Source organism: Topomyia yanbarensis, chromosome 2 (genome assembly GCF_030247195.1).
Source record: "Topomyia yanbarensis strain Yona2022 chromosome 2, ASM3024719v1, whole genome shotgun sequence".
NCBI classification, from domain to species: Eukaryota; Metazoa; Arthropoda; class Insecta; order Diptera; family Culicidae; genus Topomyia; species Topomyia yanbarensis.
The window spans coordinates 128,203,272-128,230,442 of NC_080671.1; the positions used below are offsets into that span (position 1 = coordinate 128,203,272).

Consider the following 27,171-nt stretch of genomic DNA (forward strand, 5'->3'; position numbering starts at 1 on the left):
ATCAAATAAATAGGAGTGACAACTGTGCATGTTTTACGACCAGCTGGGATTAATTAGGAATCCAGTAAGCGGACTGAACAATATGTATTTGCAGATATTCTTGAATCCTAGATACAAGTGGAAGCTTCATATTCTATTCTAAGAAAAAGTTCTGCATTACGAAAATATAAAAAAGGCTTCGACTTTGGGAATCGAATTCCGGAATATTCGGAACCAGTTCTAAGATATCGGCAAGTGTCCGGATATCAACAGGTGTGATTTTATTCCTCATACAAATGTAAATATAAATATAAATATAAATATAAATATAAATATAAATATAAATATAAATATAAATATAAATATAAATATAAATATAAATATAAATATAAATATAAATATAAATATAAATATAAATATAAATATAAATATAAATATAAATATAAATATAAATATAAATATAAATATAAATATAAATATAAATATAAATATAAATATAAATATAAATATAAATATAAATATAAATATAAATATAAATATAAATATAATTTTTTTTTATATTGTAACGACATATAATTAGCAAGGGACTGGAAGGTGAAGTATTTTTTCAAATATTAAGAGCCATAGTACTCAAGGGAGAGCAAGGATTTGAAGTAAGAAAGTTTAGAAAAGCGTGGAGTAGGGTCAATGAACAAGCTTAGAGTTTCCCGGTTACTTAGCTTTTTGTCTTCTGCAGCGCAGTAGTCAGGATCTTTTGGCATTAAATGCGAATCACCTGAGTCTGCGGCATGTCCGGACAAGCGTAAAGTCAATTTAATGACCTATGCTGTCGGAGCCGACAAAAAGTTAAGTCACGGAAAACTTCCACCCTAAGCATTGTGCGACGATGAAACTCATTGAATGAGTTAGTTTTTGCCCTCACTAATTGCCATGCCGCACAGTGGGACGGAATCAAAAAAAGCCGGACATTGACATTTGCGACGAACCTATTGGTTATAGCACTTTGTTGTCTTCGGAAAGGTTTCTTCATTTTTAAGTAGTTTAATATAATGTTGGAAAATTTTTATTTAAGGGGGTATATACGCAGATCAAAAAAATAACTTTGCAAGTTGTTGCCAAAATTGATAGTCATGTATGGAAAGTTTGTAGACGAAATGATTTTATGAAACTTTGTAGAAGTAGCAAAATGGCTATCTGTTAAGCGAAAAAAGTAATTGGGTGAAATTGAAGTACATGTCGGAATACCCCCTTAAAAAGTGTTTTTTCATTGTAACTTTTTTATTTGATTTTGTACAGTTTCTCGATGTTCTAGAAAGTTGTGGATGCTTTCAAAACACACCTTTTTGTGGAATAGACCAACTCGCTATCTCTTCGTTTTTAGGGTGCATGTCTGTTTTTTGGTTTTTATTGGGCTATCTTTAAGGGGCTATGGTTTGTAGAGTAGCAGGTAGTAGCAGCTAAATTTATTTTTTTGATATTCAGCAAGAAATACCCTATTGATTCATATATAAATCATAGCGGGATCTAATAGGATCCTTGGAATAATGTGGGGTAAAATAGACTAGCATTTCAATAAATTATTTGTATTATGAAGCATGAAAAACAAAATATTATGCGAAATTAATAAACATTTGAAATATTATAGTTCATTCCATATATTCCGAGATTCAAAGTTAATTTTTTTGTTATTAACATGCTCATAAGTCATCAGTGTCCTGCCAATTATCTTCTTCGTTATTGAATGAACAAGGTATTTCGTTGCTTAGAATACTCTGTTATATTAATACCTTGTTCATTCAATAACGAAGAAGATAATTGGCAGGACACTGATGACTTATGAGCATATTAATAACAAAAAAATTAACTTTGAATGTCGGAATGTATGGAATGAACTATAATATTTAAATTTTTTATTAATTTCGCATAATAGTTTGTTTTTCATGCTTCATAATACAAATAATTTATTGAAATGCTAGTCTATTTTACCCCACATTATTCCAAGGATCCTATTAGATCCCGCTATGATTTATATATGAATCAATAGGGTATTTCTTGCTGAATATCAAAAAAATAAATTTAGCTGCTACTACCTGCTACTCTACAAACCATAGCCCCTTAAAGATAGCCCAATAAAAACCAAAAAACAGACATGCACCCTAAAAACGAAGAGATAGCGAGTTGGTCTATTCCACAAAAAGGTGTGTTTTGAAAGCATCCACAACTTTCTAGAACATCGAGAAACTGTACAAAATCAAATAAAAAAGTTACAATGAAAAAACACTTTTTAAGGGGGTATTCCGACATGTACTTCAATTTCACCCAATAACTTTTTTCGCTTAACAGATAGCCATTTTGCTACTTCTACAAAGTTTCATAAAATCATTTCGTCTACAAACTTTCCATACATGACTATCAATTTTGGCAACAACTTGCAAAGTTATTTTTTTGATCTGCTTATATACCCCCTTAAATAAAAATTTTCCAACATTATATTAAACTACTTAAAAAATGAAGAAACCTTTCCGAAGACAACAAAGTGCTATAACCAATAGGTTCGTCGCAAATGTCAATGTCCGGCTTTTTTTTATTCCGTCCCACTGTGTGCCGGGGTGTTTTATTTCATCGACTCTTGTGTCTGCCTCAACAAGACCTTGTTGAGGCAGACACAAGAGTCGATGAAATAAAACACCCCGGCATGGCAATTAGTGAGGGCAAAAACTAACTCATTCAATGAGTTTCATCGTCGCACAATGCTTAGGGTGGAAGTTTTCCGTGACTTAACTTTTTGTCGGCTCCGACAGCATAGCTCATTAAATTGACTTTACGCTTGTCCGGACATGCCGCAGACTCAGGTGATTCGCATTTAATGCCAAAAGATCCTGACTACTGCGCTGCAGAAGACAAAAAGCTAAGTAACCGGGAAACTCTAAGCTTGTTCATTGACCCTACTCCACGCTTTTCTAAACTTTCTTACTTCAAATCCTTGCTCTCCCTTGAGTACTATGGCTCTTAATATTTGAAAAAATACTTCACCTTCCAGTCCCTTGCTAATTATATGTCGTTACAATATAAAAAAGGAAAAAGATTGACTCACTATAAGTCGGTAATAAAAAAGGAAAAAATAAATATAAATATAAATATAAATATAAATATAAATATAAATATAAATATAAATATAAATATAAATATAAATATAAATATAAATATAAATATAAATATAAATATAAATATAAATATAAATATAAATATAAATATAAATATAAATATAAATATAAATATAAATATAAATATAAATATAAATATAAATATAAATATAAATATAAATATAAATATAAATATAAATATAAATATAAATATAAATATAAATATAAATATAAATATAAATATAAATATAAATATAAATATAAATATAAATATAAATATAAATATAAATATAAATATAAATATAAATATAAACATAAATATAAATATAAAAATAAATATAAATAAGGCATGTTTTTAATGTGCCGCTTGACAAATGTATTCCAAAATAAGCATCAAATATCCGAAAACCCGGAACTGGCCGTTAATTAAGGAAATGATATATGGTAGCAGTACATTTCAATAATCATGTTGCTTTTATTTGATGAGGCGTACACGATTGTAATATTTATAAACGATGTACAAACCCAGACAGAGTAACAATAACTAATGACTTAATAATTAGGAAAGGAATCAGAATAAAAATATTTTCATTATAACACTATGATGTTGTTTTTGTTACATATTCAAAATTTAATAAATTTAGGTAGGTTAAATTTCCAAAATTAGTAACGCGTTGTCGAAACTCAACAAAATACCACGAACAATCCAGTGAACATTGTGTATGCTTCGATATAACGTACAATTCGATACAACGTACTTTTTTAAGCGGAAATGTACGTTTATATGTAGATCAATTTTTGGTTTTTGTGGCCGGATGACACAAGTGCTATCAACCGTTTAATGGTTGCCAGACCTTGCTCAGATTTAAAAGAGAAAATATTCGATGAAATGAATTTACTCGAGTAGTAATTAGAATCAAATAATGGCAAAAAACGCATTATAAATTGTCTTGTCTGTTCAACATGAACCATTCTTCAAGGCAAGACAAATGTATTATTTCCGTAATGAATGAGCTTCGACCAATAGTTTACCGCAACGTTGTCGAATAAACAATGTACAAATCGAACAAAGAATTGCTATCAACTTATATTGATGAAGTAGGAGCATATTTGAGTCCAGATCACTCCAACAATGTAAATTAAGTAGCATGAGTTTTAGCTTCAAATCTGAATTACCAAGTATTCTAAGTATAAGTCTTACGTACTAGTTATGCAATTGTCTATAAAGCTAAAAAATGTTCATACAAACTAATATACTGGTAAATTATCACATCTTGAGATCTAGTGAAAGTCTGATGAACTTCAAACTGCTTTCATTAGTATGGCACGAGAACTTTATAAGTAAATCCATGGTTAACAAACACCATACCATTGAAGTCCATATGCACCTTTTAATGCAAATCGGAGATCCTAAAGTTTTTAATAAAATTTACGCTTCCAACTGAAACAATGAAAACTGACGCTATTTAAATTGCTTCCGAGTTTCACGGTTCTCACGAATAAACGATACAACGCATTTTGTGGTGGTTTTTGGGCGCAGGCGAGGTGGGTGGCACGATGGCATGTTGGGGGTGGCGAAGAAAACGCAACATCAAAACTCACGGGTTCAATAACCACATGAATTGCCAAAAAACGCTCTCTCGATTCCTTCCTTCTCCAGCTCGGTTAGTGCTCACAGAGGGCTTTGACCTTCACGATGGATCATTGTATCATTCGTTGCACGGTCTACCGCTATCAGACAGCCACACAACACTCATGTTCACAGAAAACAAAGTAAAATCTACTTACATGGCGCAATTTACTTCACTATCGATGCATTCACATTATTTGCACTGTTCAAGAAATATTTTCGCTAATATGAAAAGCAATGAAAATATACAAAATACCTTACTTCTAACAAAATAACAAACAGGATCCCGTCCGTTCGCGTTGGCGATTCGAACGGAATGAACGGTGAACATGTGAAGTGGAAATGGAAAGGTTACCAAAAAAGCTGGATCATCGAGGAACCTTAAATGGGAGAGAACAAGAGCACGAGTGAACGTTCCGAAAAGGGTGTCCATTCATAAAATTGAATGTGAGAAATAGTACAGAAAATATTAATGTAGCCTAAGTATAAATTAGGTTCACAATTATTAAATTTATAGTATTTATACATCGAAAAAGCATATGGTTGATAGTAAAATAAAGTGTGAATTTTTAAAGTTTTGAGATCTAAGCATTGTAATGTAATTGCAATCTAGGCAGATCTAAGCATTGTAATGTAATTAACAACAAAAACATAAATAAGCTGCGGTCATAAGGCTAAAAGTTTTGCCGTGTAGTTTTAATGTCGCAAATGATACAACATCGTTAAATGCCCATAATATCATTTAATGATACAGGTTTCTTTTAACGATGTTCCATCATTACCTACTTGCAACACTGGCTATCTACCCAAGTAGAATGAACGAGAGCAGGACAAACTCATAGAGCGAAAATGAACTCCTTCTTTGAGAGTGTGAGATTCACACTGTGAGTACCAAGGAATGGTAGTTCGTGTCATATATACTAGTCCCATTCCCATAGATGAATTTAGTGGAGGAAAATCGCGACTGAAACAAAGTACGAAATTGATGTTGCTTTTGCGAAACGAAACTCTCAGGTCATTCGTTGCGTTCGTCAGTTATGCGTGGAAAAGCAGCAAGTCCAGGCAAACTGGACTTGAAATACTCTGAGGGAAACTGAAGCAAATTGTGCATGTACTTGCTTCTTTTTTCTCTGGTATCAATCCAGGAATTAACAGAAAAATTCTATACAAGACATTTTCGTACTTATTTAATAAACTGAACACACCTAAACACTGAACCGACTACTCACCTGTGCGTATCCCTTCTGATATTGTCTCTGCTGCGCCTGGGCTGCGGCTGTCTGCTGCTGCTGACGAGAGCTCATTTCGTTCGAGATTGGCAGATTCCACGCTTCCTCGATCGACGGTAGCTGCCGCCGTTTGGAGGTAATACTAGGCATAGGTGCGTGTGCCAGATGCTGCTGGAGAAATTTTATTCTTTGCGCGAGATTCTGAGGCTTAGTCGCACCGCTGGAGGCAATTGTCGGCTCCGTAAGGCTAGTTCCACTACGTCCCGATGTTGCTGCGTTTGCGGATGTTCCTGCTGCGCTGGATCCCGTGGAGGTTGTGTTGGTAGTAGAGGTGTTTCCTGTTGTTACTGTTCCTGTTGCGTTTGTAGCATTGGCACTGGTGGCAGTGGATAAGGCTGACACTACGGTCGATTGCTGTCCGTCCGAATTCTTTGTAGCGTTTAGATAGCAGGCATACGCGTCCCGCGGTTGATTACAGCTTTCGTATAAAATACCCAAATTGGTCCAAGCAGCCGAGTGTGATTTATCTAGTTGAACTGCACATATGTACGCTTGCAACGCATCCATAGGCTGGTTCTGCTGCTGGTAGAGCACTCTGGAATATATACGTGATATATTATCAAAACACCCACCGTGAATCGATATTTATACTTACCCGATAGAGCACCAAGTGTCCGCATTGCCTTCGCTTTTCTCGACCGAATTGCGATAAGCGATGAACGCGTCATGCACCTTGTTGATTCCAGCAAAACACCTTCCCAACAGATATAAAGTCTGTCCCGATTTCGGTTCAGCTTCGATCGACTTCTGCAGACAATGAATGGCAAAGCGCTCCCGTTGTGCCTTCTCCCCGAGTGTTTCAATACTATGATACAACCATCCTAGCTGGCGGCAGATGTCGGCCTTCAGCGCTGGTGTCAGCTGTTTGTCCCCGAGTAACTGTTCGTATGATTCCTTTGCTGCTTTGAACTTGTTCTGGATCTCATACAGATGGGCGATGTGAAAGCGAACTGCGAAAAAGAAATGGAATACGGCAAACTTTAATATTTTTGTCATAATCAATTGTTCAATCAAATGGACAGTCATAATCATCATAATCTAAAAAACAACGCCTTCAAGCTCCGAGGCTCACGTGCACCAAGCAAACCACACAAAGGACGATCAAAGGTCTGCTAAAAGACACCGTCACAAAGAAGATCGAAACTTAATGGAGCTATCGACACCGGGAGCCATCACCCTGAGACTGTCTTCAGCGAAATGCATCCGTCGCGGGACCTTGTTGAGGTTGCATTGCAATTTGAGACGCACTGCACAGTAACGTCGGTCGGTGAGCCATAATCGCAAGTCTCTTTAGTTAACGACTTCTTCCCCAAAATGTCTGGCAGGCCGGTTTGTTTCACTTTTTTTTGTTTATTTATTTATTATTTTCTGCATTCGTCACCTCGACTCTACTCCTTTTATTTCGGGCTTAAGCGCATCAGAAGTTGAGTGTCAAGTCCGGGCTCAGTAACGAAAAAAAAAAATCAAACAGCATTGATTTAGAAGTCATTTATGGTTGTTGTGATTTAGTTTTTTTGATGTGCGGAATGCTGTATTCGAATTTCCAACAGACTGAACAGAAAAAAAATCGTCATTGGAGACGAAATATTTTTATTGTGGCTGCCGGTGCAATCGTGTGGATTTTACGATGACTAGGTGAGTGCTTGGGCCAATTTGAATACCTTGCGTTATTAGTGTGCTTGCTTTAAACTAGATTACGCAATAGGATGATGTTCTTAAAACTTTATTCAATCCTGAATCAGAGATCCCTATCAGTGTTCACATTACGTACTATGGGGAACAATAAGAGTTTCCGGTAATGAATTTAAGAAGAACATAGAAATTGACCGCCGTAGGGTTCAGTATAGAAGTAATATTAAATTTGTTTAAGTACTGCGAAAAACTGGAAATACTTCGGAGCAAACAGGAAGTTGTTTCATTCTGTATTCACTAGTTCAGGGAAAGTGATGCTACAAATATAAGAAGGTCACACGAAATGCAGTAAAATTCTTCCAACCTCCGAGAATTTCTTTAAAAGCAGGCAAAGAGTGCCTCTGAACTAGTATATTTTAATAAACTTGTTTTCCGGACTTCAAGAAAATCCTATAAACATGGGACAAATAAGAATTTCTAAGAAGCTTTTAAATCTAGGATATTACACAATCCTGAGAAGGCCTAAAAGCTCTAAGATAGCTGAAGAAAGTTTTGGACATTGTTACAAACTAAAAGGGAATTATGACCAAATCAATGAAACTAAGGTTTGTTCCCCGAACTTCAGTGAAGTGCTTCAAACTTCAAGAAAGTTCATCCAACTTAGGGACGTCGAACGAAGATCAGGAAGTTTTTACAAGCTTAGGCATGGTCAGGAAAATCATACAAAATGCAAGGAAGGTCGTAAATTTTAGAAAAGGAAAGTCTTAAGAAAATCATGGATTTTATACGAACCTCAAATAATATCAATTTCAACTTCAGACATGAAAAAATCTTATTTTGAAACGGTGTTAAAAATCTAATTAAGCTCGCTCATTAGAATTGCTACATTTGCAATTTCACAGCGATCGTGGCTAGTACACTTTATTTTTTTTTATTTTGTAGCAAAAGGTCAAATGTAGAAAAGGTTTCAAATGATAAATGCAAATCCCATTGACTGCTATTAATTCTCATTCAGATCTGACTTATGGTTTCGGAGTCACTACGGTCACATAGGAATTTTCCATATAAACCGAAACAATCGTAATATTTCAGATGTTAAAAATCCTTTAAAATGGACATCAAATTATTTCGATTTGAAGGTGTAAATCACTGAAGGCTATTCAAAGATTCTTTGAATATATTGTTCACTATCGATATTTCCGGACTTTTACAGTTATAATACTTTTCCCCTCCCACTGAACCACAAAGTATGTTAACACGAAGACAACATCTAACTCATGCTGATTTATCTACATATATATTATATTTTTTGTTCCATGTGCGTCATCGTCGACATGTTGCACATCAGGTTCGTGGCAGTCGTGCCCATGTAAATATGTGCCAAGTGTAATAGGAATTTAATAGAAATTTTCACAATAATATTGAAAATAATCAGCAATTGAAAGGCACAATTGCACTATTAGGTTTATTAAGGGGTTACATACATTTTTGTTAGAAAAATGTCAAGAGTTTAAATTTACGTAAAGGCCAAATGTAATGATTTCATTACGTATATAATCTTGTAGTATACATTTTTCAGTGAAATAAACAAGCAAAAGTTTATACAAAAAGGATTGATAATTGAAGGAGCTATGGCTTTTTCCTCGAAACCATTTTTTATTTGAGGGGTTTTCGCTGATCACAATTGAAGACTAATATATCAAATAAAATCCCAAAACTCAAAACATTCCATTAGTATATGAGTATTCCTCGTACCTTAACGATTAGTTGAATACATAATTATTTTTTCCTGCATTCGGGAACGTTTTTACTAAAAAATCGCTGTTTTTAGCTATAAAAATTGTATTAAAAGTTCTCATCCCCTAAACAAAAATTTGTGTATAAAAAAGAAATGGTCAAGGTACGAGAAAAATTAATTACGATCAATTGAATAAAAATTTTAAAAAATCGGTTGAGTGGTTTTTCGGCAATCGTGATCACGGAAAGCCATTTCTGAAAAAAACGACATTTCGAGAAAATCGAGTTTGAAATTTCAAGTTACCACTGCTCATGATAGACGAAGCGCGCTTCGAAACGCTGTAACTTTCGATTTATTTCTCCGATCTCTACAAAAATTTGAGTAATTATTCTCAAGAAGTTGTACTTTCAGATAAAGTAATAAAAAAAAAATTTCCTGGAAAATAAAATTGTATTTAACCCCTTAAAACAAGTTAAATTCGCTCACTATCCTTCAAAAAAATGAGGAGAAATTTTTTTAGCTTTCCGTGGTTCATCGACTGGCTACATACATTATGCATGCTCATAAAAAAATCAAATAAATCTGTTGAATAGTTTATGGGTTATCGTGTCCGCCGGTTTGTAAAATGCTATTACGTAGAACAATCGTTCAGCAGATGTGCCAATACGCGCGAAGAACACAAGGTCAGTGTGGCCACCGAGATTGCACAAGACTATTCTAGAGATTCTATAATAAAAATCAAGCGATTAATAGCAATTTTTTACCCTCTACACCAGACGCTCCTCTTAATCCAATTTGCTCATTGAGAGGTAAGTAATAAACAACGTTACTTGTGAACACACTAAATGACTGCTAACATACGATGACCCGAAAGAGAAGAAGTTTTGTTTGCCGGGCGATGAGAACCTTAGTCAAGTGCCAGATTCTGAAGAGACGAAGTGGAAATGCAAAGTTCTTCACTTGTTGTTCACATCACACAGATTTTAAAAAAATTATTTCGGAGAAATTTAGCACACTGATTTGCTTAGCTGAAAACAAGGTTCCATTTCAGAAGGTCACATCGGCAAACAGAACTTCTTCTCACACGAGACATCGTCGTTTATAAGTCGTTTAGTGTGCTCATAAGTAAGCGACCGAAAATAAAAGTCGCAATGACAGAACGTGTTAAAAATGTTTCCAGTTTCGGTTGGACTAGCGTCAGTCTGGTGCCTCGGTCAAGTATCATATTCTGAAGAGACGAAGTCGAATTGCAGAATTCCTAACTTAACCTCAAGGAGCCAGAGGGGAGGGGTTTTCGTTTGCCACTAAAATTGTTTTTGTATACTAAAGTGTGTTTTGAAATATGCATAATACCTCAACATATTTTACCTTCCTGTTCCCAGAAAATATAAGGTAAATCAGCAGTGGCGTAGTCAAGGGGGGGTTTTGGGGGTTAAAACCCCCTCCAAACCAAAATATTTGAATTGAAGAAAGAAAAGTTAGATGCTGACTAGTTTAAATATTCAAATAATAATTTTGGAAGTTTATTATCTGTTCATTACATTGAGAACCTAATGTTTTAAACGTTATGGGGACTTTTTGTAAATTGTGAGAATGGGATCTTGTAACTAATATTTTAGTAAGGATTCTATAGTTGATGTAAATTGAATCATGTAAATATCAAACAAAATAGCTCAATGAAAACGCCTACATAGAAACTGATAAAAAATGGCGTTTTACGCTTGTCTCTAACAGGTCAGAATCGGTTTTTATGTGTCTTTGATTTTTTTTGGGTTATCACTTATATAAAGTGCCACTAGCTAAGCTATTTATGGTGTACATTTGGGTATCGAATTGAATGGCGCCAAGATTCCATAATTTGGAAACCATCAGCTTTTAACAGTTTAGTATTTAGCAGCATAATTTTGTTGATTAATTTTTCCAGTTGTTAGTACTAATTACAATCAAATTAGGTCGAGACTTAGTGTCTTCAGCAAAGTTTTCAAGAATGTTATTGCAAATAGCTTGGTTGAAGATATGAATGTGCATTATAGACCATATTGCACTACGAATTCCCTTACTAACGGTTATAGGCGGCAACAAATAATTTGGGAGAGCACCTTCTAGATGACGTTTACTATCCTAGTATGCAAAGTGACTTCAATGCCACTTTGGTCAAATTTAACTTTTTCGTATTTTTAAGTTCACTACGAAAATTCACATCTTTCAGTTCAAACGACTTCAAATGAAAATAAAAAAAATAACCTGTTGAAATGCAAAAAGCAAAGTGTCGAAAGCATGCTTTTACCCGCACCATGCATGATTTGAAAATTGATTTCCTGAAAAATTGATTTCCGGAAAAATTTCTTGAAATACTCGATGGCATTTACGTCACCTTTGCATACAAGGGGAGTTCAGTAATGTGATTAATCGATAATTAGTTGCAAAAATCCCACTTAACACCATTTTTATAGATGGGACATACTACTCCCTACATCCTATACTTCGGTAAAATCTCCTCCTTCCAGATCTTCGAAAGCACCCAGTGGAGTGCTCTAGTCAATTCCTCTACTCTGTGTTTGAGTAGCTCATATGACAGTTGATTGCCAGCGGTTCAACCGTCCTATTTTTCATGAATCTTAGGTAGACCCGGAGTCTGTTGTCGACTGCGCTCGTCTCCAAGCTGATTCTTGCAATACCCCTGTCGTCTACTGCTTCGCTATTTAGGTGTTCGTCATAATACTTATTAATCGTGAGAATTTCTGCACATTATTTGATAGGTGTACAGACTATCCTGTGCGATAACCGGTTTATAAAAATACCCCGGCCTATCAGGATGTTTATGTCACCTATAACGAGCTTAACATTCCGCCATAGGCAGCTATCATAGACATGCTCTAGTTGCGCATAAAATGCATCTTTCTCGGCTTCGTGAGGTCAGTGCACATTGATAATGCTGTAGTCGAAGAAATGGCCTTTGATCCACACTACACACATCCTTTCGCTGATCGCCTGCCACTTGATCACGAGTTGGCGCATTTTACCCAGCTCTTGTGCCGTCGCTCGATCCCCGCATTTCCACACCTTCTGCCCCGTCTATCAAAGCTCTTCCAATGCTACGGTTTCGAAGTTGCGAGTTTTCAGTTCATCCTTTTCTGCTTGATTGTTAGTAAAGTGGTGTTTTTGGGCCACTCGTTGAACTTGACCTAACCTGTCTCGTAGTCTGTCACCCAACATAACAGACACCTGCGACAGGTATCTAGTTCTGACTACGGTAGGGTTATAGCGCCCATGCCCGCTCATACCATCCCATTTCGCTATTACTGCAGAACGCGGTAGTACCCAGTCGATCGCGGCCTACAGATTAAATGTCATCAATAGACCCGCCAACATTTTTGAAAAATCTAAGATTTTCGTCAAAACCCCCTCCAAACCAAATTTCTGGCTACGCCACTGTAAATCAGAAAACATAATAAAATATACTCGTATTCGCCCTCAATTCGCAATTGCAGCGCTTAACCAAACAACTCATTTTTTCTTACCCGGACTATTCGAAAAATGCCAAAAATTCAAAAAAAATTATTTATAAAGAGTCAAAAATGCATAGATTCATAGGTTCATAGATTCATAGATTCACAGATTCATAGATTCATAGATTCATAGATTCATAGATTCATAGATTCATAGATTCATAGATTCATAGATTCATAGATTCATAGATTCATAGATTCATAGATTCATAGATTCATAGATTCATAGATTCATAGATTCATAGATTCATAGATTCATAGATTCATAGATTCATAGATTCATAGATTCATAGATTCATAGATTCATAGATTCATAGATTCATAGATTCATAGATTCATAGATTCATAGATTCATAGATTCATAAATTCATAGATTCATAGATTCATAGATTCATAGATTCATAGATTCATAGATTCATAGATTCATAGATTCATAGATTCATAGATTCATAGATTCATAGATTCATAGATTCATAGATTCATAGATTCATAGATTCATAGATTCATAGATTCATAGATTCATAGATTCATAGATTCATAGATTCATAGATTCATAGATTCATAGATTCATAGATTCATAGATTCATAGATTCATAGATTCATAGATTCATAGATTCATAGATTCATAGATTCATAGATTCATAGATTCATAGATTCATAGATTCATAGATTCATAGATTCATAGATTCATAGATTCATAGATTCATAGATTCATAGATTCATAGATTCATAGATTCATAGATTCATAGATTCATAGATTCATAGATTCATAGATTCATAGATTCATAGATTCATAGATTCATAGATTCATAGATTCATAGATTCATAGATTCATAGATTCATAGATTCATAGATTCATAGATTCATAGATTCATAGATTCATAGATTCATAGATTCATAGATTCATAGATTCATAGATTCAAAGATTCAAAGGTTAAAGGATCTAAAGATTTAATGATTTGAAAATTGAAAGATTCAAAGATTCAAAGAAAAGCCAGAACGATGACAATTCACATTTATAGGGCACATTAAGAAAAGATATGTCCTCAAACAGGAATCGAACCTGCGATCTCCCAGTCTCTAGTTGGGTGCATCAACCACTCCGCCACTTTTTTTTTGAGAATATTTGAAGAACGGTTGAAGCGAACTGATTCTTCGTACAGAACCGTTTTTTGGGCGAACGAATGAAAATGGTTTCATTTGCCGTCCCACAAACCCTTCTCGATACTCTCCCAGTATGGAACTGGGCGAAGAGCGGCACCGGGCACACAACCAAAATAAAAACATTCCTTTCAGCCTTTACTTCTGTCATTACATCCTAAACAACTCGCCATCCTTCCTGAACCCGTTCAGCATACAGAGATATAACAATTTAGGTATCAAACGGTTTGCGAGAGCTCTCGCTCAGAATTTGTATTGCATCTTTTTGATGCATCTGCCCGATTCGAATCTTTTGAGGACCATTCGCTAGATACAAGTAAAACATCAGCTGGACGGAAGAACGGTTCATGTGAACTAATTCTTTTTACGAACTATTCAGTCGGCAATGGTCCTTCGAAGTGAACTGTTTGGTCCTTCTCTATTTCATAGGCGAATCTCTGATTAGATCCCATTATTCGCTATGTGCCGACTTAATTAGTTTGTGGCTTCAGTCTGTTTTCGGTTTGCTGCGTAATCATTATCTATAAAAGAACACACACAAAAAATAGAAATTTTATCTCTGATCAAATTCCATAGCTGAACAAGCCTTTAATCAGAGAGAATAAGCTGAACAAGAACTTTGTAAGCCATTATCCAGCTAAAGTGTTTGTTGGGATTACCGTATTCCATTTATTTACACTTTTCAGCCTTTAAAACAAACGTCATTGGGTTAAACTACGTGATTCATGAGTTTCAACGTCATGTAAAATTAAACTTGAACGTAAAACTATTTCATTGTTAATGTCCGTATATGTATGAGTCAAAAGACGTAAATTTACACGGGTTTTTCTAGATGTGAACGTACACCGATTTAGTACATAATTATTTTGGAATTAACATCCGCACGAATCGCTTCAAATGGCTAGAATTGTGATTTGCTGACCAGTGAAAGACAGTATCCTGCAAGTAGATGTGATTTACACACGATAGATAAACCGTACTGTTTCATTAGGCTATAGTTGAATCAAAGAAGGATCCGCATTAGGAAAAAAAGACTTCTGCTCAAATGCGAGATCCTGTTCCAAAGTATTAAATATACTTTGTTTGTCAATGGTTACGCTCTTACGCGAAAATACGATTTTTGCTTGGAGACCCCTCTTAACCCTAACCAATTTGAGCCATTTTTTGGTAGAAACAAATAGAACGAGAATTTAAACTGGCAAATGCAAATTTTGAAACTATTTTCAAAAGGTTGAGAGATCTAATAAATACATTAATTTAGAAGGTAAAAAGTAGGATATTAGACCATATATTAAGATGTGAAGCGCTTTTTGCTGTTCTAAGTCAAACACGTTTTTAATAGATGCATAGATGGAAAGAAATAACAGATCATTATCAAATCTTATCTGTCGAAAATTATTACAGGTAAAATATAAACGGACAATCATCATGGAATCATGGGTTCGATCGCATCGTGCTCAATAAATTCTTTCATTGGTCAAATCTGCTCCATATTCTATCAATTCATGCTAAATTAACGCTTATAATCAAGGACGTTTGGTCTCTTGTTACTATACAGTTATCAACACAAAACTATGCCGAAAATGATGATGATACGAGATCCTACTTTAGCTGACAAGCCCAAAAGTGGATTGTGAATATAAAATTACAATGAGAAAGGCAGCCATTTCTTAGCCAACACCAACAAGTACTATGAAACATGTAACACACTGATTCCACCATTGCTGATGTTAATTGTTATATTTTCTGCCTGAACCAATTTACACACACGAAAGTTTAATCGCAAAAACTGAACCATAGCTGCTACACTAGTAAACTTATATAAGGCCAATTTTTCAAAAGTATTTTAACAATGACAAATGATGCACTATTTACACTTCTAACTTCATCTAACTCACATTGGAACCAATTTCAAGCAAAACCTTAGCAAAGAAACCACTTCTGTTTCGATAAACACTGATCCTCGGTCCTACCTGTCGCACTTTCAGAACCACACTGCCAGAATAGTGATCAGGACGAAAAAAATGCTCCTAAATCCTACTGCATGTGACCGAAGGAAGAGTAGCCGGATTTCGTTAGGCATAGGAAGGTAAAACTTTTTCTAAAGAAAAAAATCTTTATCCTTTTCCATCTCCTTCTGCACCTTTTCCCCCTGAAGAAATCACCACCATTCAAAGCATGATCCTTGTGAAAAGTGTATACATATACACGATTACACAGTAAAATACACAAAATATTGTTTCGTCAATCCAACGAGTAAAGTGAGAGGAGTTGAAATTTGTCTTGAGGGCAAGAACAATTTTCGACATCAATCAAATTTGTACCCGCATTCGAGCATAACAAAACCTAGGTCATGTGGGAACGCAATGCGATGTACACGGAAAGAGACACAAATTGAGGTTAGAAAATATGGATGTTGTTGTGCTGCAGCATAAAGTAATCTCAATGGCCCTAAAAATCCACATTTCAGGTAGGATCCGCTTGATTGACGGTCAATTCCCGGATTGCAGCAATAATCCTTAGACAGTTCGTATGCCGAAAGAAACTTTGTGACCTTTCCTCCCTCTGCTAAAGTAGGTACGTTATATAAAGCAATTGTAACCGTGTCAGGTAGAAACTTTAAAACGCTCATAGCGGCCCAGCACAACGTGACTCATAAAATTAATTCAATTTTTGAACCTTACTATTAAACACCGATAAAATGTATATAATTCCAAAGGGATCCTTCTCGTTGGTTCATGTCATTAATCTAGCTTGGCTCACCACCTGCCATGCCGAGAGAAACCCACAGGCTTTTCGGTTTTGAGGGTTCCGAGCTAATTTATCACTTGCTATCGATGTTGACTATAGCTCGGTCGGTTGGTCGGCCTTGCACCAAAATTTCATATCAAACCACGCCGCACCATAATTGAACCACTCAGAGAAACGTTCGATTTCCGAAGAAAATGGCGTGTTGTAATGCGAAGTAACAGCTGTTCATCTCGAGTCGCTTTTTTGCTGTGGGAAATTAATTTGATGTACCAGCAGTGCCACCACAGACAGGGCCACTCGATCGATGCCAGGCGCCTATTCCTTCATCCTGTTTGCGCTGCGATGCTGGCGGCGGCTAGCGAGTGCTTACAATGTAAGGCTGCTTATTTATGACAGATGACTTTTCGGAACTGAACGGATGCGGACCACAATCGGGCACAATAAACAAGTGGCAAACAAGCAACAGCTGATGGTATGTACCGTTTCGAGAAATTCGGCAAATTGAACGTTTGCTGATTATACTCATTAAATATCAAACAGTACAGCTACAGATCGTTCGAGTCAGCAGTACGAATGTAAGTTTGAACGGAAACATCGTTTCGCTGCACGGGAAAAAGTGTTCCCACATTCGCAAACAACGTTTTTTAAAGACTTAAACAATTATTTTGTGTGTTACGAAAATAGAACTGTTAAGTAAAGTTTCCATTCGGTTGGGTCAAAAACTGAACATTGTTTGGAAAATGTACATTAATAAGGTTACAAAACCTACGCTATTGAAAGTCGGCGTACTGCTAGTAAATGTATTGAGGTAGATAAATGGGGTGAAATTCGTCCCACTATAATCCCTAAACCCATTTAAAACCCGTTGCAAGATGGCTGGAAATTATAAAAAAGGTTTAGAATTACCGATTAAACCAATTAAATTAAAAATATTTAAAAGAAAAAATTCTTCCAATTCCCATGATCGGAGGTAAGTGACGGCGGTGGGGCATCATCTTCATCATAAAAAGAATTTCATTTCGTATACGAAGGGGGAGGTGTGGAGCTTTTTTCTCTCGGAATCACGTGTTTCAAGCTTACGGAAGTCCTTCAATGCACTACAGTTGCGCGACAGTCAAGAAAATTTTCTGAGATATTTATCTAGGGTGCGGGCATAGCATAAAACTTTTTTGGTAAACGAATTTGCAATAAATGCGTTGTTTTGTTTGTAATAATGTTTCCTATATTTATTAACCCATTCATGCCCAAGTTTTTTATAAACAAAAACGTTTTTAAACAGCTATAACATTCGATTTAGGCAAAATGTTCTCACAAAAACAAATAATGCTAATAAAAATGACTATTTCCTTTTATTTGAGCACTAACAGTTACAAATATTAGCTCTAGACCTGAACTTATTGTAAATAGTCTGATTGGATTTCGATGGAGCAGTGCTGCCAGTGACGACGAAAAATGGAATTTTCATATATCTTCGTTATTTCGCAATGTTATTGAAAACTGATCAATTTTGACTATATACATTTTTCAAGCAATTTGACTATTGTAAATATTTTAGGAGAATTTATCTTTATGAAAAAAAGGTTTTTTGTATTTCTTGACCCGACCATTTTTAAACAAAAATAAACCCAACATGCACTAGAAAAAGTATCTTTGTGAAAAAAAAGGTTTTTTGTATTTCTTGACCCGACCATTTCCAAACAAAAATAAACCCAACATGCACTACAAAAAGTTGGACATGAAAGGGTTAACACAAGATGTTTTCCCTTTTACTATTCATGCAATCTTTCAATCTGTAAACCGTAGAATGCTGTGGCAATGGGTTGGTTTCGTCATAGTAATTCATAATTTCGGGGCTTCATTTGCATCTAACCATTGTTCTAATGTAACTTACAATTATTTCGACAGGAAAATGGCGCGTAATTTTGTGCGAAGAACGCTAAAACGAAGTGAAGAGGACATAATGAACGCAATTGCCTCTGTACGAAATGGCGCTAGTATTCGTTCAGCCTCTAAACAATTCAAGGTTCCGTTTGAAACATTACATTCTCGTGTGAAAGGAAAGTGCTCGTCATCAATGAAAACGCGTCAGATTTTTCACGAGAGTTAACAATATAATAATTTAAGGTGTTATTGAAGCAGATAATCGAAAAAAATATGATTGAAATAGAGAAGGAAAAAGAAACCATAAAAATGCTCCGAAGCGCAAACGTGATCGTCGCACAGCTAAGCAACCACGTAAGCCGGAATGCACAACTTCAATTCCACACTCTGGTGACGACGAGAACACCGTAAAAGGCATTTGCAAATACAAGACCAGACGCAGCTGCTGAAAAAACATGTTTTTTCAACATTTCCTTCCGTGGTTTCATGTTTTTTTCACATCATTTGCCAATTCCCCATTTTCTTACCTGAATGACGTCAACGGATTGCATTTATTATTTGTGTTATTAATTTTTAAATGATCGGCAGTACTTCAAATAAAAGTTGAACAGATGATTTTCTAGGTGTGTACATTGTTTTATTTAAGAGGCTACACCACTGCAGAATTTAAAAAAATCGAATATGCTTTAGGATGTTAAAAATGATATCCCAACTAATAGAAGACTAACACAACTTCCAATCCACACTCTAGCGACGACGAGGACACCGAAGAAGGCATTTGCAAGTACAAAACCAGATGTAACTACTGAAAAAACATGTTTTTTCAACATTTCCTTCCACGGTTTCATGGTTTTTTTCACATCATTTGCCAATTCCCCCATTTTCTTACCTGAATGACGTCAACGGATTGCATTTATTTGTGTTATTAATATTTAAATGATCGACAGTACTTCAAATAAAAGTTGAACAGATGATTTTCTAGGTGTGTACATTGTTTTATTTAAGAGGTTACACCACTGCAGAATTTAAAAAAAAATCGAATATGCTTTAGCATGTTAAAATGATATCCCAACTAACAGAAGACCAAAACAATATATAAATTCTCAAATTTTCAATTCTGTCGCAAAACGTCTTATGTATGCTCTGAGTATATTGAAAACTTTAATTGCGTTTTTCTCGATTCCTTTTTTTTTTGAGTTGGCCGGAAATGTAACTCGAACTTGCCAGAAATGTGGTATCGCTTTGAAATTTTCACAGTATATTCGAAATTGATTTCTCCAGCAACGTACGTAGGATTTTATTTTTTTCTCGCTTAATTTTTTAATTGACAATTTTGTGTCCATTTTTATGACATTTTCAGCGTTTTTGGGCCCTTCACGCGCCAAGATGATTTTAAACAATTTTATCCGTAGTGGAGAAAAAAAAGTTTGCCAAAATTGTTCTCCACTAAGGAGAAATATTACTCTGTACACAATTACTAAGTCAACCGATAAATGAACACACAATGACTCTCACTGTGTGTCCTGTCCACCAACAATGCCATTAAATAAGTTTATTTTATTTCATTCTTTGCATTTATCTTATTCATTTTATCCATTGTATACCTTTTATTTATTAATTTTATTCAATTCATCTAATTATTGGATTCATTTTATTATTTTATTCATTTCATTCATTTTAGTAATTTTATTAATTTTGTCAATTTCATTAATTTTATCAGCTTCAATATTTTATTAATTAAAACCACTTAATCTTGATGTATTTAATCCATTTTATTCATAGTTCCGGTTCATATATTTTATTCGCAAATTGGTTTAATCCAATTTTCCTACTTTTGGAAATTACCTTAATGCCAGGCGTTTGACCATAGCCATAGACAAGAGTTCGTTTTCGCTTTCTCGTCAGCAAACCAGAGCTTCTGCGTTTGCTTCCCGGGACATCATTCGGGACAAGCCAGTTTACTTAGACGTTTACATGTGTCGTGTGAACTGTTTGGACTTTTTTGTGTCTAACTAGTGCTAACTTGGGTACTAGTTTAGATACATCTTCTAACTAGACACCCAACAGGTGTTCGTTACTGACGAGATGAATGCGAAACACAAAAAAAATCAAACTTGACCAACAATTGATTTTCGAGACTTCTTACACGAAAAAACATACTACTTACTTTACTCAGTCTTCCCAAGTAGCAATTCTGCTTTTAAAGCACACTACAAGTGCATTTTAAGTTTTAAGAAAGACTTCAAGACTGTCATTTAACCTCAATTATTACTAGGGTTATTTAAAAAAGCAACGTTTTTTATTGACTCGGAATGGACGAAGGAAGGAGAAAAGTATTGCCTCGTCAGTTGTAGACCACCCTTGTAAATTGCGATAAATTTGAGATACTGAAATAAAAATATGTACGCTCAATAACGCCGCCTAGCGGGTGATACCCATTTTTATCATAGTTTTATGGAAGTTGTATTCTCTCTAGTGCCACCTAGTGGCTGAATTCTGAAATTATCTATTCGCCGTTGGGCAGCACTCGACCCGTTAACGAATATTGCCGAAGACATGACACTTCTAACTTATCATGATCCTGCGATATTGGATTCAAAAAATAGTACATGCTCACTAGCACCACCTGGTGGGTCTATTTCAATTAAATTTGTCAAAAATCGCGTACATTAGAACATTACCGAAAACACCATCTTTTTAGTGATTAGACTTTTGAGATGTATCAAATTCTATAATGTGATGTAAGCTGTTAGGCTCACTAGTGCCACATAGTGAGAGTATCCCAAACTAATCTGTCACCATCTGGTAATCTTTGATTTCTCGAGCAACTTTACTGAAGACCCCTCTAAATAATCTCGTTCCTGAGACAAAGAATGATTTTAACATTAGTTGAACATTTGAAGTCGTACTAGCGCGCCTGGTGGAACACTTCGGAGTTATTATTTCCACCATCCAGCAATATAAACGAGTTTAATAGCTACCAAGGCACAATACTGCCTTACTGTCGTCTTTAAGAGACTTTCATATGTTCTATTACACAGACTGCGCTCGTTAGTCGTATTCTTTGTCGGCGAATACTAAAGCGGGTTTACACTGCGACAAATCCTGAATAAATTTCGTAAACGCAAAGCACAGTATCACCAACTTTTTATGGGTTTCTAAGCAGCGTACGATTCAGTGAAACGCAAGACTGACTAATAAAGTGGATTCATATCCGGACAATTAACAAACCATTAATAAATTTTAAGTAGTTTCTATATGATACGACGTGTCTTGAGGTGGAAAATTTTCTTCACCTGTAAACTCAGCCGGAAACTTGATGTCGACAATGAAGTTATAAAGTATACTGATATAAATAACTATCCAGAAAACAAACAAGCTTTATTGATGCAGGGTAGCAAAGCGTAATTTGCATTAGGGGTGTAAACCAGTAACAATATTTTTTGAAATTTGTTCAGCCTTAGTTGGTTTCCGTATGTTGACAGGGAAGGAGTAACTCAAGGAAAAAGTTGAACATGGAAGGGAGAGAAGGAAGAAGCGACTCGAAACAACGTCTGTTCTGAAACGGGCAACTGAAGTAAAAATGGGGGGTTTTATCAGCTTCACAGCTTTTAGTCCTCGTATTCAGGGGCTATTCAAACCTACCTGAGCAAATCACCCTTTTAGGTAGATAGGTGTGAAAGAATTCATCGGTCAAATGTTAGTTTGAATCCCTAGCTACATTTTTGAGCCATAAAAATTGATTTGCATCATTTCTTGGCAGCACTAAGCGACGATTTGCAAAACTCTACGTATTCCATCTTTTTACAATGTAGAGGTAATTCGGACCTCCCTACGGGGCAATTCAGATCGTCATTTTTTTTATTTGAAATCTTTATTAACTCCCTAAGAAGCAAAAAATATGTGTTTAAAAAAAATAATCTGGGTAGGCACACCTGTCGATTAGCGTATCATGTATCTTCTTTGCTGTGGTGTGCAATCGTATGTGCAGCCGCAAGCCGCTGAATGGTGGTTGATGGAATAGGGGGCCCCAATAGCCCCGTACGATCTTTTCGCATAAAGTGGTGAGCGTCTTGAAAATATCTGTGTTTTGCCCCAAACAAAAAACATTCCATAAAATAGAAACCTCAAGCTATCCAGAACACTTACATGGTATTTTTTCACTTGCATTTGTTACTTTAATTATGGTTTTACCATTATAATGATTTTTGTTTTGAGGATGGCGGAAAAATGAAACACGTTTACGATTTTCTGAGACATCGAGGGGGTCTGAATTACCCCCACGGTCTTAATAACCCCGGGTTCCCCTATAGGAAAGGGCATCACGGCTTTAGACTAAATTATAACCAGTAAATAGTCTTCTATAACACATACACAAATTACACTTATGTGCTATACTATATTTCTCTTTAGTGGAGAAATTTTTTGTAAGCATTATTTTTTTCTCCACTAACGATAAAATTGTTTTAAACCACATTTGCGCATAAAGGGCATATAACTAAAATAGTTATTGGAGAGGCGCTTCGAACACCTTTTATCAGAATCCGGCACTTGGTAAGTTTTTACCTAAATTTTCTCCATTTAACACTCGGAATACCAAGGGGGTCAAAAAATGGGAATGCTTACTTTGACCGGTCATATCTCAGCTGCTACCTAATCGATTTAAAATCTGTCTTCACCTCTGGAAAGGTATGTATTTCGTAAACATATCGCACTGAAAATTGAATAATAGGGTTATCTACCGTAAGTTATAGTGAAATGAGTAAAACAAAGTCAAAGAAGAAAAAAATGGGAACGCTGTTTTGACTGGCCATATCTTAGCTGTTTGTTCACCGATTTCAAATTTTTCTTCAGCATTGGATAGCAATATCTTTCACAAAAACGGTGATCAAAAAATAATGGAAAACAAATTTGTATATCCGAAGTAATTGTAAAAATAGTAATTGAAAGTCAGTACAGACAAAATGAGCTTTTCAGTTCAAATAATCGTATCTCAGTCGTTTGTCAACCAATTTCAGTTTTCCTTACACCTATGATATTCCTAGAGCTTCTAGATTTGTAATGCATGCAATAGATAGTAGATTTTGAAAAGTTACTACACTTTTTCGAAGTTTTAGGCGGTTTGATTTTCACAATGCACGTGGCATACGTCCGGTTAAAATTTTTTGCGTCTTGTTTAGTTTTACGGTTTGAAATGTAACACGTTTACTGAATATTTTTGCGTATTACATATGGATATTGTTATATCAAAATGTTCGTACAAACGTGGAGAAAAGCAATCTTGTAAGTTACAAAATAAAAGTGTGTAAGGAAAAATTCAGTAAATACGAAGAAGTTCAGAATTTTTAAAATATTCGTCATATAACCTTAAATTTAAAGCGATGATAGTTTTTTATACACCAATCGATTGTAATTGATGGCAGCTACAATTTCTGAAATAAAACAAATTCCTACATTTTCTCAAAAAATAGACAAAAGTACGTAGGACTACAGAAATTTCATTTCATTGGCAAATAACTTGGAATTCAAAGCGATGACTTATACATCTTTATACACCAATCGATTGTAATTGGATTTCGGTTACAATTTCTGAACAATCAATTTTTATATTTTCTCAAAAAACAGACAAACATACGTAGAAGTACAGAAGTTTAATTTTATTGGTAAATAACTTCGAATTCAAAGCGGTGGCCTACACCTTTCCATGTGCCAATCGATTGTAATTGATTTCAGCAAACAATTTCTGAAAGAACACATTTTAATATTTTCTCAGAAAATAGACTATATGTAGTTTCTGTAGTTCTGTGTATTTTTGTCTATTTTTGTGAGAAAATATAAAAATTGTAAGTTTAGTTATTGTAGTCGGAATCAATTACAATCGATTGGTACATGTAAAGGTATAGGTCACCGCTTGGAATTCTACGATATTTACCAAATGAAATAAGTTTCTGTAGTTCTACGTATTTTCGTTTATTTTTTGAGAAAATAGAAGAATTTGTTATTTAAGAAATTGTTACCGAAATCAATTACAATCGACTGGTACATAAAAAGGTTTAGCTCATCCCTTTGAATTCGACGATATTTTCCAACTAAATGAAATTTCTGTACTTCTACGTATTTTTGTCTATTTTTGAGAAAATATAACAATTTATTTTTCAAAAATTGTAGCCGAAATTCAATTACAATCGATTGGTATATAAAGAAGTATAAGTCATCGCTTTGGATTTCAAGTTATTTGCCAATGAAATGAAATTTCTGTAGTTCTACGTACTTTTGTCTATTTTTTGAGAAAATATAAAAATTTGTTCTTTCAAAAATTATAGCCGCTATCAATTACAATCGATTGGTGTATAAAAAACTATAGGTCATCGCTTTAAATTTAAAGTTATATGACGAATAATTTAAAAATTCTGAACTTCTTCGAATTTACTGAACTTTTCCACCATTATTTTGTAACTTATAACATCAAAATGTTTTCCACGCTTGTGCAAACGTTTTGATATAATAGTATCCATATGTGATATGAAGAAATATTCAGTAAACACGTTACATTTCAAACCGTGAAACTAAACAAGGCGGATAAAATTTTAACCAACCTTGTGCGGCGAGCATTGTGAAAACCATACCGCCTAAAACCTCGAAAAATACAGTATTTTTTGATAATATATATTGATATTGCATATATTACAAATCTAAAAGCTCTAAGAATTTTATTGGTGTAAGAAAAATTGAAAATGGTTGACAAACGGCTAAGATACGATTGTTTGAACTGAAAAGCTCATTTTGTCTGTGCTGACTTTCAATTAATATTTTTACAAGTACTTCGGATATACAAATTTGTTTTCCATTATTTTTTGATCACCGTTTTTGTGAAAGATATTGCTATCCAATGCTGAAGAAAAAATAAAAATCGGTGAACAAGCAGCTAAGATATGGCAAGTCAAAACAGCGTTCCCATTTTTTTCTTCTTTGACTTTGTTTTACTCATTTCACTATAACTTACGGTAGACAACCCTATTATTCTATTTTTTTAGCGCAATGTGTTTACAAAAGACATACCTTTCTAGTGTTGAAAACAGATTTAAAATCGATTAGGTAACAGCTGAGATATGACCGGTCAAAGTAAGCGTTCCCATTTTTTTAACCCCCTTGGTAGTCCGCGTAACTTTTTACCCCCTTGGTATTCCGAGTGTTAATGTGAAATATAGCATAGTGAATATTGCATGGGCTTGCTAAGCCAAACCGATTTTCGGTTCCAATAATTCACATCAGCTTAATCACAACTCCTTTGTTTGCGGGACATCACGCAGAACAAAGGGTTTGTTCAGAAACACAAATAGTGTTATCGTTCTTGACGCTAGCGTCAATCCGGTGTTAGCTTAGTCACTAAGTTAGTGTGGAACTCGAAATGCCTTTCCAATAACTAATTTATACTTATGTATAAATTAACACTAAACTTTATCTACTATTGAAATTTGGTGTAATCTTCTGTTATATTAATTACTAACGAGGTCTGATTTATAAAAAAAATGTTATGCAAATCGAGATCTGTACTCATTTTCTTATTCCTGTTTCATCGGCCAATTGGCAATTATTACACTAGTTTACACAAAAACAATTCCTCCTCTGATTTTCCAATGGATTCCGGCAAACTGATAACGGTGAAAATAGTATCAAATATTTCCATGAAAGCGGGTTTTAAGCCATTGATCGACATAATTTCTTTGGAAATGTCTAGACTCTTGGTTATAGTATTTTTGAATAAACACTATGAAACTCAAATATTATCAGCACTATGTTTTTTAGTGTTTGTTCGGTTACTATAAAATTCATACTACTTCTTAAATTAATTGCGCATTCAAAGGGAGGAAAATGGTATTGAATGAACGAAATGAAAATCGAAGTTCACCATTTATTAAATCCAATATTTCAAAGTGCATTCTTCGGTCAACATTTTTGTTACGTTACTATCTTTAAAATCTCGGACATAAGACCCAAAAACAAATTTTCGGCATCATTTTTCGGTTCAAAAAAATTTCCGAAACATGCAAATCCAATACTGGTCAATAGCCTGCAGTACATTCACTTGGAAAATGTTCGAAGCACAACCGTCCCTCATCGACACACTATACCTTTACCAGGGGTGTAATGTGACCGGGTGAAGATACTCATACTCACTCTCAAGCTTGCCAAAGGTGCACGGCGACGAGTCGGAATGGGCGAGTTGCAGGTGCTTCAGCGATCGCTCGTAGTCTCCATTCACTTTAAGCATAAGCCCGAGACGCAGGTGAACTTCATTGGCACGCGTAAAGTCCGGACAGACGTACAGCAATTGCTGGAACGATTTTATCGACCTGGAAATGGAAAGGGAAAGAAACGGAAAATGAAGAGAATACCGGTTGAAACAACGCTGGAAGATCGTGTAAATTGAGTTTAAAACAAATGAGTACGACGGCAG

General features: G+C 35.0%; 1 protein-coding gene across 2 annotated transcripts in view; it reads right to left on the bottom strand.

Moving 5' to 3' along the window:
- Positions 1-27,171, bottom strand: part of LOC131681250 (histone demethylase UTY) — a 220,400-nt gene that overhangs the window by 17,577 nt on the left and 175,652 nt on the right. For both annotated transcript variants that reach the window (XM_058961959.1, XM_058961960.1), the window contains 3 exons: positions 26,892-27,067; positions 6,637-6,991; positions 5,982-6,576 (listed from right to left, as the gene is read on the bottom strand). In XM_058961959.1, coding sequence (XP_058817942.1) covers positions 5,982-6,576; positions 6,637-6,991; positions 26,892-27,067 — 1,126 coding nt within the window. The remainder of the gene's footprint in view (positions 1-5,981; positions 6,577-6,636; positions 6,992-26,891; positions 27,068-27,171) is intronic.